The sequence below is a fragment of the Saimiri boliviensis genome, chromosome 14, assembly GCF_048565385.1.
Source record: "Saimiri boliviensis isolate mSaiBol1 chromosome 14, mSaiBol1.pri, whole genome shotgun sequence".
Lineage (NCBI taxonomy): Eukaryota > Metazoa > Chordata > Mammalia > Primates > Cebidae > Saimiri > Saimiri boliviensis.
This window is the reverse complement of record NC_133462.1, coordinates 76,561,739-76,573,187: the sequence shown is the minus strand read 5'-3', so window position 1 is coordinate 76,573,187 and position 11,449 is coordinate 76,561,739. Positions and strand designations below refer to the sequence as shown.

The window sequence follows — 11,449 nt, the reverse complement described above, 5'->3', positions numbered from 1 at the left end:
GACCAAAAGCAGGTATAGTTTAATGTATTTTAATAGCAAACTTACAGGAACAGCACAGAAGACAGACAACATTAAAAACATGTACTTGCATGTAGGACAACTCAGTTAGAAAAGTATAGTGAATGGATGGAATCTACTGTATGATAAAAATGCTACAAACACCATTTAGTTGCCGTCAATAAGAAATTTACTTGTTTTAAAAAAATCCAAATGCTGGCATTGTCCAGAAAAATTTAACAGGTTTATTTATAATTATTATAAAGTTGAACCGCTGAAACTTGTTCACTGAAACATTTTAACTTGCATTAATGCTTTACGTCTCCGCATTTATATTAAAAATTCACACACAAATGAAAATGGAAAAACTGCCAATACCTGATTTCTGTCCCCTATTTTTCCACTCGCAATCATATACTTAGGTACCTTTTGACCCCATGGAAAAAAAATTATCTAACATTCAGAACTACCAGTAACAGGAAGAAGAGAATTTTTTTATTTTTTTTTTTTTTGAGAATGAAATGTTTCCCATCATAGTGGATTCTTAAGCACGCTCTCCACGTATGCGGCGTGCTAGCTGGATGTCTTTTGGCATAATTGTTACACGTTTGGCATGAATAGCACAAAGGTTGGTGTCTTCAAAAAGGCCCACCAGATAGGCCTCACTTGCCTCCTGCAAAAGGAATGAAGAAAAAACTATTAATGGTGTTATCGCCAATAGTTAAGACCCACCTATGTGAATTAAAACGAAAAGGTTTTTAAACCCTTTAAAAAAATGGCTCTGCAGAATGTTGACAATTTTATCAAATGCTTACATTTTAAAACCTGTGGGACAAAGCTCAAAGGCAGCTTTCAAGTTACACAAGTTAAATTACTTTGTTACTAAGAAACTTCAATTTTTCTAATCGTAATGTGATTTCTAATAAACTGAAATGTCTCAAAGCCAAGAAATCCAATGTCTTTTAACATTCTCATTCTTATAAATGGAACCATGTCTAATTCAAATACCCCATCCCAGCCTAGTCTCCTCCTCACTCTGAATCCCATTCACACAGTAACTGAACCTCTGCCTTGCCCAGTAGTATAATATGCTGAACAACTGGTTTCTATCACATGCGCCTCATCTACCTTCCCTTTTATATCTGTTTTATCATGAGAGTACTTTTGGTTCCAGAACACATCACAGTTAGTTCCTTATTTATATGCTTTGCTCTATGCCTTGGAGATGTGCCCGTCCTCTACAAAGTACCTTCCTCTATGTACCCCTATTTGTAACAGCATTTGTTGTCCTCTAGTACTAATATTTATCTCCCTGGTTTTTCCCATTTGACTAGAAGATCCTTTCAAGTTATCTTATTACTACTACCACTCGAGAATGACAGGTATATGAATCACTCATTGACAGGTAGCTTGTGAAGAGGAAGGAGGGGCATTTCTAGTTAGAATTAACTCATAACTGAAATTGTTAGTATACTTAATAGTTGTCTGTGCCGGGCACGGTGGCTCACGCCTATAATCCTAGCACTTTGGGAGACTGAGGCAGGTGGATCACCAGGTCAAGAGATCAAGACCATCCTGGTGAAACCCCGTCTCTACCAAAAAAAAAAAAAAAAAAAGTTGTCTGAAAAGCTGAGAATCTTTTAGTCTTAAGTTAAAACATCTGCTTACTAATTTTTTTTTTTTTGAGATGGAGTTTTGCTCTGTAGCTCAGGCTAGAGTGCAGTGGTATAATCTCAGTTCACTGCAACCTCCATTTCCCTGGCTCAGGCAATTCTCCTGCCTCAGCCTCCTGAGTAGCTGGGAGTACAGGGGTCCACCACCACACCCAGCTAATTTTGTATTTTTAGTAGAGACAGGGTTTCACCATGTTGGCCAGGCTGGTCTCAAACTCCTGACTTCAGTTGATCCTTCTACTTCAGCCTCCCAAAGTGCTGGAATTACAGGTGTGAACCACCATCCCCGTCCTGCATACTCATTTTGAAATGGAGAAATTACCATCTTAAAAATTAAATCACAAATCCAGGCCAGCACAATGACTCATGCCTGTAATCCCAGCACTCTGGGAGGCCAAGGCAGGTGGATCACAAGGTTAGGAGCTCAAGATTAGCCTGATCAACATGGTGAAACCCCGTCTCTATTAAAAAAAAAAAAAAAAAAAAAAAAATCATGAAACCAACAGTTTTGGATTTCGAGCGTGAAATAATAGGTTAGTTGGCCCTCTCTCTTTCTCTATAAGGAAAAATTATTTCTCTGCTCAAGATAATATTAAGGGAGAAAATAGTCTTTAAGTTGCTATTTTTATCTTAAGAAGACACACACAAATAACAGAGCAATTTAAGTCCCACAATGCCACATAAAACACAAAACAGGATACAGACCTTTTTGTTTCACAAAAGTGTTTTGACTTTGCAATAAAATTACTGAGATCCCTGAACTCAAATGGTTTACACTATTTTATTTTTATTTTTATTTTTATTTTTTGAGACCGAGTTTCACTCTTGTTACCCAGGCTGGAGTGCAATGGCGCGATCTCGGCTCACCGCAACCTCCGCCTCCTGGGTTCAGGCAATTCTCCTGCCTCAGCCTCCTGAGTAGCTGGGATTACAGGCACGTGCCACCATGCCCAGCTAATTTTTTTTTGTATTTTTAGTAGAGACGGGGTTTCACCATGTTGACCAGGATGGTCTCGATCTCTCGACCTCGTGATCCACCCGCCTCGGCCTCCCAAAGTGCTGGGATTACAGGCTTGAGCCACCGCGCCCGGCCTATTTTATTTTTAAAAAGTACATTTACACCTTCATCATTTTTTAGCCGCATCACTACTCTTATACAAGTTTCTTTCATTCAAATCGAACTATCTTCATGTGTATTTCTCAGCATTTGTTATTAAGAACTAAGTCTTACTCATCTACACTTTAAGGCCCAGCTCAAGACTATTCCATGAAGGAAAAAAATCAAGTACTCCCGTTGCCAGTGCAGGCAACCCTGAACTCCTAGTTCCTTGGTGCTCACACTGACTTTACATTATTAGCCATTTTTTTGGTGCTCTTAAGTTATCTAATATTAGAAATCTAATTTTATACTCAAAATACCTTGTCCTCAAGTAGATTTTCAGTATTTGCTACTTTAAAAAATATGTTTCTATTCTATGCAATTAGTCCATCACATCTTACCCATTCCAAAGGTATTAAAAAGCAAAAGTCCTTAATATTCAGAGATTCGTTCTTAACCTATTCTAGAAGTGGGTAGAAAGCCTGGAAAACATGGCATATTGTAGCCTCCTTAGGGACTCACAACGCACATCACCTACGAGAAGTGAAGTTTCTCAGGAAAGAAAAGTTTACTTTTGCTTAATCTGGCACCTCAGGATTATAGAAAGCCAGAATGCTTTTGTGAAATGTGGCACAAGCTACTAGGTAGATAAACCATCAGGTCCCATGATTCTGAGGCCTAATCACCTAGAACTATTCAGATGTGTCATGCAGCAGCTGGGGCTCTCACAGCTCTTAGAACCTGGCTGCTAGTTTATAAGGGTTGTGTCTGGTCAGCTCTGAGAAAAGATTCGACTCCTGGAGAGGATCTGACCATAACCCATACATTTCCAATTCTATTACAAGTAACCCAAAGTCCCTTAAAACATTAAGACTGTAATGGGAATTAAAGATTACCACAGTAATTTATGACCCAATGAATTGAGTTAATGGCAAAAGAAAAAACAAAACTACAAGAAAATAATAGTTTAGGACATTTTGAGTATATTCAATGTCTGGCTCTTTACCATTTCAAAGCAACACTGTCCATTTAACATTAAGGATATTTGAGTTCAAGTTCTCAGACATTAAAGGCAAAGACTAAATTTTAAGTAAGCCAATTTTTGATTACCTATGGCAAACTAAGACTAACTTCTCTACCATTCTCACTGGACTCTCTCCCATCCTTTAGTTGTAAAGCGTGTAATTCTAAGGCCAAAAAGAAAGTGACCTTTGGATTTCTATTTCAATTGCAATCTATTATCCTATTCCATTAACGAATTCTCCCTCTGTATCTTTAAGAGAACTAAAGCATATGCATAAAAAAGCAAACACAAAACACAAAAGCCTGTTACAAAGATCACTCTTTCCAATAAAGAGCTAACTAACACTAAGAGAACTGTGGACAGAAGAGGTGAACATTTTGCTTAAAACCAATACATATTTAATGACAAATATGTAATACTAACAATTGAAGTTTACGCATGAATAATTTTAGAAAGATGAGTCTTTTACCCAGATTGTTTCGTAAACTCAATTTAAAAGGCTACATTACTAACATTTAAGCTAAAAAATGCTGCACTTTTCAAGTACGGTATTGTGTTCTTTACGCATAGTTGTAATTAGAAAATATTAGCAGCTTTGTACCAATGCTTGGGAATCTTAGTAACATTTCTGTATTTAGTAATAAATGAAACGAAAACTGAGATAATCCGCTATTAAAACAGAAAATAAAGTTTTAAGTAACAGAATGCAAGATTTTTGTAGTTGAAATCTCAGCAACTCACTGAGAATTTAATGGATGCCTAATCCTGGAATTCACCAATCAAATGAAGTTTAGACTAACCATAGAAACAGCTCGGCCAATTACATTTCAGGGTGGAATCCACCTATCAAATCTTTCTCACACATAAAGCAAAAGCCCGGCACAGCAACAGCAGCCTTGAAAATCCTCCAATGGAGGATACTTAGATTCTGGATACCCCCCTGCTCCACCCCTCATCAAGAGATTGATTCAGGTCTGCAATGGTGCCTAGCAATCAGCATTTTTAACAGCCCCAACTGCATGCTTCTGATGGAGGCAGTAGCTTTACTGTATTCTGGGATACTTTCATCTAAAGAATCCAACCACACAATGTAAAATAGGTTACTTAAGTGGTTGATGTTAATTACACCTACATACCTTTATCAAGTATCCTGTAGTAATCTCAAGTTTTGGTCTTTTTTTTTTTTCTTTTATTTTGCCAATACTGAAGCAACAGATGCAAAGTTTTGGTCTTGACATAAAGCACAAATATCTCAAATACATAAACATCTCCAGAATAGTATTTCTCTAAATCCTTACATGCTAGAGATTAAGATTAAATTCAATATGCTCCACATTTAAGTGGAAATCCCTAATCTCTTTCAGCAAACCACAAAGCAAATCCCTGTCCCCTTACAGGTCCGGTATCACCTTTAAGCGCTGTTTCCCCTATCTTGCCAATCCGATTCTATCCTCCACTCACTGCTCCTTTTACATCTTAACACATAATTCTTTAATACTAGATATTAAGCTCTATTCCCATCCTAGATATTAAGCTCTCTCTGTATATGTTTCTTCAGGAACTAAAGAGACATTTCTTTTATTCCAGGCACTGTTGTTTGAAATTGTTACTACAAATATAGACCTCTAATCTCAGTTCTTCTTAATGTCCTACAGCATCCATAAACCAAATCAGAGGCTTTTATTTAAATATTTTTTTAGTGCAATGTTTCAAAATTTTAAATGGTATAATGAAATGTGCACTAAGCCTTGGAGTCAGATGTTCAAATTATGGTTTTGCCATTTTCTATGGGCATGACCTTGAGCAACTTAACCTTTCTGAAGTCTCAACAGTGAAGTCATGATGTCAACTACCTGACAGGCTTGTGATTAAATATTAGTGGGTGGGCACAGTGGCTCATGCTTGTAATCCCAGCACTTTGGGAGGTAGAGGCAGGGTGGATCACCTGAGGTCCGGAGTTTGAGACCAGCCTGACCAACATGGAAAAACTCTGTCTCTACTAAAAATACAAAATTAGCCAGGCATGGTAGTGTCCGCCTGCAATCCCAGCTTCTTGGACGCTGAGGCAGAATCACTTGAACCCAGGAGGTGGAGGTTGTGGTAAACACAAGGGAGAAAGACAGAGAGAGAGAAAAAAAATTTTATATATATATATAAAAGCATATTCAAAAATTTTCTAGAACTGTTCTTGGTACACAACAGGAATACAAACTGAGTCTTCCCCACCCATCATTTTACCTGCAAAGCACCGATAGCTGCGCTCTGGAAGCGCAGATCTGTTTTAAAGTCCTGAGCAATTTCTCGCACCAGACGCTGGAAGGGAAGTTTGCGAATCAGAAGTTCAGTGGACTTCTGATAACGTCTAATTTCACGGAGTGCCACAGTACCAGGCCTTTAAAAAATTAACAATAAAGAAAGTTACCAAAAACATAAATAGCATAAAAGTGGGCAGGTTTCAAGAAATGCAGTAATTTTTCAAAAAACAAACCACCCAACAATTCTTCAGCTTCAGTATCAAATTTCACTGATCAACTTATGATGACATTCAAGTCTAGTAGGAGTAACAATACCTTTAGCAAAAAGCCTGAAATTAAAATACATTCTTATCAAGAAGTTTATCAAAGCCCTATTTATTTTCGTTTTTTAAAGTGATACAGATATCCAAACCTTGGAAGGTACTGTCAGGCTACTAATAAAATTGACTCTTCTCAACTTAGCACCACTCTCCTTCCCACCTGCACCCTCTATTATCTTAACAGCCCTTAAAGATAACCAACAGAACCCAATGAACTTCATTTAAAAATATACTTGCGGCATTTAAATTCTATTTCCTAGAATACCTCTACTCTGCCTACAGTTCATTCCTCAAGAATTGTTAAATTTGAATACATCCGATTGTGTAGTGTTCCTTCCATGTGGAAAAGTTTTTTTTTTAACTAAATAACTGTCAGCAAGAAATTTACCTCTCATTCTGACTGACTTCTTCCACTGTATGAGCTTTTATTTTAGGTTAATGGTAATAGCTGCTGAGGCTACCTAAGTCTGGGCAACTTCTGCCCTCTAATGGCAGATGCCCTTAACAACACAGTAGCTCAGGTAGTTCACAATCCAATGAGCTAATATAGAAGGAAATAAGCTAATCAAATAAACGAGGGGGTAGGAACCTTATAAAACATCCAATTTCGATTAAATTATTTTGCCAAAAGCTAGGAAAGATATCCTCAAAAGTGTATTCAAGAAGGCAACACAAAACTATTTTTAGAGAATTACTAAGTTAACTAAAATGTCAATATATTCCATTAACATCAGTGATGTTAATCACCTAGGCATCTAGGTCAGATTATGGCTTAAAAGTTAAACGTTTCCAATAAAACCCAATACTAAATTTTATATAAATAAATGAAATCACGGTACATGTATTTAAGCAATAAGTGTTCAAATAAAAAAAAGTTTCTCTAAAGCAAAGAGTTTTCCTGTTATTCATCTTTTGTTAAATTATATGGATACATAAGAGAGACTGTCCCATTTTTTTCCTCGTTTTTTAATACCTGTAACGATGAGGTTTCTTCACCCCTCCAGTAGAGGGCGCACTCTTGCGAGCGGCTTTTGTAGCCAGTTGCTTCCTGGGTGCTTTACCACCGGTAGATTTGCGGGCAGTCTGCTTTGTACGAGCCATGGTATAGAGACCTCCTTACTTACCTACCAGCATTTAAAAAAAAAAAAAAAAAAATCAAATCACCGTATGAAACTACTAAACACACAAGTTTTCCTGCCATGATCACGATCACTCCCTCCCCATATCTGGAAATTATAATCAGTATAAAAAATAATGTTCGTATTGTTATATAATTTTAAAGAGTAGAGATTACGTCTACCCAAAATGACTTCTTGAAACAAACTAGAGTACTAGAAAATTGTTAGCAATTAATACCAATCCTCTCTCGAAACGCCAATTCTGAGCGACAAACGGCAAAACAAAAAGACCTCTTAACAGCCTTTGAGCCGATTTCTTTAATTAATTAAAGCAGAAATTAGAAATGTCTGAAAACATTCCAGCCACAAACAAGTCAAAAGAATGAAGCCACAAATCGCTGGAGGATAGAGTCAAATTACAGCAAAAAAGGTCTTACTCCCCCCTGTGGCTGCCCCCCCCTCGTCTGGCTGTTGATGGATTGCTGTAAATATCTGAAAATATTCTTGGTTATTGTATCGTTCAACAAACATATCGTTATGTTGACAAAAAGGCGTCTCGAAAAAACAAGAGAGGAACAACAGCTACCACCAGCGAGCATTCTACAAAGCCCCGTCCTCGCGTCCAGTCCTCGCAGGCTTCCCAGTGAAATAAAAAGTGCCCCGCACCCAGGCTTTAATTAAGGCACGACATCCGCCGACCGGTCCACCCGAAGCACCACATAAACTTTTGGTTTTGCCTCCTCTGGGTCCCTCGGCACAGGGTCCCCCAACCTGCCCGTCTGGCTCCCAGCGCCTCGAGCAGGCACCAACTCGGCTCCCAGACCAGAACAAAATGGAAACAATCGCAAAACGTATCCAATTCCGTTCCAAAGAGACAAAACACCAAATCTCTAGAAAATACCCCGATCCCCTGCCACGTGCCGCCCTCCAAAATGCAAAAGTTTTTTTGCATTTCAAATGCATCAAGTTTTCGCTTCTCCAAAAAAGGGAAAAAAATGTCCCTCTTTTAAAAATTCTTGCTTTTTTCAAATGGGGAAGAGAGAAACGGGGGAAAAAATATGGTCGGTGACCAGAGAAGAGAGACAAGATGGTGAAGCTTAGCAACAACTGTGGGGAGGCAGCAAAAAGCGAGTTACCCCAGGGTGCGAAGCGGCGGCGATTTCAACCCCTTTCCCGCCCGAAAACTGGGGGCCGGGGCCCGGGGGCAGTAGTTAAGAGGCCCGCGCGGGTCGTGGTGAAGGTTTGGGGTCCGCGGAAGGGACGGCGGGCGGGATATCACCGAAGAAAGAGGAGCCAGGGGCGCGGGGAGGAGGAGGGAGAGCAGGCTCGGCGCCGCGGCGGTTGCTGCTGTTGGGCTGAGGCGGCGAGAGACTGAGGAGCCGCCGCCGCCAGAGGGAAGAGGGAAACTCGCTCCATTTCTGGGCCAAAAAGTTTGTGGGCTAAGGCGGAGGGGCTACGGGTCCCCTCCCGGCACCACCAGAGCCCGGGTCGGGGCTGACGGCAAGCAGGGCTCGGTTCTGGGGAAGAGGACAGACGGGGAAACTTACCCCCCTTCTCCTTCGGCTGGAGCTCGGCGAGCGAGAGGCGGCGCTGGCGTTGCAGAGCGACGGCGGCGCGGCGGCGGCTGCGAACACAATTGAAAGATGGCTGACACCGAGGCTATCCCCCAACACACGCCGCCCCGCCCCCGCGCCGCGAGCCAGCCAATCACACACAATGGAGGGAAGGCTCGGCCCCGCCCCCGCAGCCCTGCTCGCGCCCCGCCCCCTCCCCTCCCCCCGCGCGCCAGTTCGCTGGCGCGCGCTCGCCCCTCCCCCGCACGCCGCCTGCTCCCTCCTCCCGGCCGCCTCGCGCCGTGTGTGTACAAACACAAAAGACACGCTGAGGGGCCGCCGGCTCCCGCCGAAACTGCCGCTAGTCACCGGCCAACCCCCGCCCCCGGCCCTGCACTCCCATTCCGCTCCGGGCGCGCACAGCGTCGAACCCCAGATGCCCGGGTTTGGGGCGCCCGGAGGGAAGCGGGGGGAGGGGACGGGAGGGCGGGCGGAGGCGCGGCGGGTGAACGCCCGGCCTGCGGGCGTCTAGGGCCGCGGCGGGGAGGGGAGGGAGGGGCCGCCACCGCGCGGGCCCCGGCGCGCGCCCCCGTGGAGAGACCCGGGCGGCAGTGGGTGGGGGAGGACACGACCGGTCCGGTCGCCGCGCCCCAGTGGAAGACGCTCCCTAGCAGGAAGCTGGCAAATCGGAACCCAGCGTCCCGCGCCCGCTGTCGGACGGGGCTGCTGCGGCAGCAGGAGGGGCGGACCGACGGCCTCCTTCCCGCCTGCGCGACCAGCCAAGTGCGGCGGGGTCCTGCGCGGCCGGCCCGAGTCCACCGCAGACAACTTGATGGCTCAGACTCCTGCCTGGCTCGGGCGGGCCACCTGCGTGCGGGGCAGCCCCTCGCCAGTGCCGGCCTCCGGGATCTGGGGACCGGGCTCGCTCTCCTCCCGGGCCCTGGCGCCCGACGCAAGATGGCTGTGCCGCGTCGGCCTCTAAACAATGTGTGGAGCGCGCAGCTCCTGATCCAGGGCCCGGCGGCCTGTCCTGCCCGCCCGTGGGGACCGTGTGGTCTGTTTTCGGTAGGATTGCTTTGGAAGCAATTGTCGAATATAGGATAGTCAGATGTCCGCAGCTTCTGCATAGTTTAGAAAAGGCCGAAAACGGCAGAAAGAAGGAAAACAGGGTTTAAGGATTAGTACATGTACCTGTTTTCCAGCTCTCAGTAGCATAGGAAACGGACTTTTCATGGCCCAAGTGATCCCTTGACTTGTCATTTGATTGGCTTTGGAACCTCTGAACCATCCCTAGATGGTATTGACGCTTCACAACTGTGTGTGAAGGTTTTCAATGGAAAGGTCATGCAAACATCCCATAGGGTAGTGAAGGAGGAAAATTTTCATAGATGGAAGGGCAGTAACTATTATTTGTAATCTGAAGATCTCACAAAGCGTCTTAGTCATAAACATTATCCCGAAACAGACTGATGGAAATCAGATATGAGGGAAGGAATGGATTTGTCCAAGGTCACTTAAATGAGGAAGAAACCTAGGAGAAACAAAAAAATCCAGGCGTCCTGTTTCATTATTGTTTAATGAATGTTAAGTGTCCGTGGTGGTTGTGCAGAACACACATGCAGTCTCCAATCCTATCCTAAAGGCACAAACGCCATCAGCTTGGGCCGGGTTGCCAGCAAAGAATTCCTATGATTCAAGCCAAGAACAGTTATTTTGCTTGTTTTTTGTTTTGTTTTTAGGAAGCCAAAATATTTATTGCTGGATTTATCCAGGAAGGCTGTTCTACATCAGTTAAATCCATCATATCTTCAAGAAATGTTAAATGACACGAGTTATGTTCTCTGTATCCTGGATTTTTCAATAGCTTCTACTTCTTGGCTTTTAAAAATATTTCTAACCAAGGGTCAGACCATTTTAGGTAGAGTAGTTATGATCTTAGATTACTTGAACTAACTCGGCTGTCCATATGTGAAATGGGAATCATGTTTATCTCTATGGAGGTAAGCTGCAAGTTCTTTCTAGTAGGCTCAAGTACTGAAGCATCTGGAGAGGTGACTGGTTACCCTCCTAGTGGCTTCAGGAAGTTTTCTCACTGAATGAATATTTATTGAGTGTCAACTCTCTGCTCAGCACAATTCAGGTGTGCTGGGAATGGAGCAGTGAATAACACAAGCAGTGTTCCTGCCCTCATGGGGCTTATGATTTCTGGAAGCACTGCTTTGCACAGGGCAGTAGCACCAGGAGGGGCAAAAGAAAGAGGGGCTTTGGAGCCCCAAGATTGAGAAAACTATAGCTAAGGAGAGAGGGGAACTGTAAAGTCTAGATAATGGGGGAGGAGAGCTGCCAGAGCAAGAAGGCATTCTCACAGGGCACCAGGGGTCAGCCCAGAATTGGTTTCACTAGAACTCAG

General features: G+C 43.1%; 1 protein-coding gene across 1 annotated transcript; it reads right to left on the bottom strand.

The window, feature by feature from the left end:
- Window positions 1-228: 228 nt before the first annotated feature.
- On the bottom strand, window positions 229-9,139 carry H3-3A (H3.3 histone A). Its single transcript, XM_003930292.4, has 4 exons — window positions 9,034-9,139; window positions 7,342-7,492; window positions 6,032-6,185; window positions 229-670 (listed from the first exon to the last, which is right to left on the bottom strand). Exons 2-4 carry the CDS (start codon window positions 7,467-7,469, stop codon window positions 542-544), a joined length of 411 nt encoding a protein of 136 aa, XP_003930341.1. The 5' UTR covers window positions 7,470-7,492; window positions 9,034-9,139; the 3' UTR covers window positions 229-541.
- Between the last annotated feature and the right edge of the window lie 2,310 nt (window positions 9,140-11,449).

Bases quoted from the DNA above. Each gene is read 5' to 3' on its own strand.
- H3-3A (XM_003930292.4), bottom strand. From the start codon at position 7,469: ATGGCTCGTACAAAGCAGACTGCCCGCAAATCTACCGGTGGTAAAGCA. The intron at 6,186-7,341 runs GTATTAAAAAAC...AATTTTTTAAAG, and splicing joins AAGAAACCTCATCGTTACAG to GCCTGGTACTGTGGCACTCC. The intron at 671-6,031 runs GTAAAATGATGG...TTCCTTTTGCAG, and splicing joins CAGCTATCGGTGCTTTGCAG to GAGGCAAGTGAGGCCTATCT.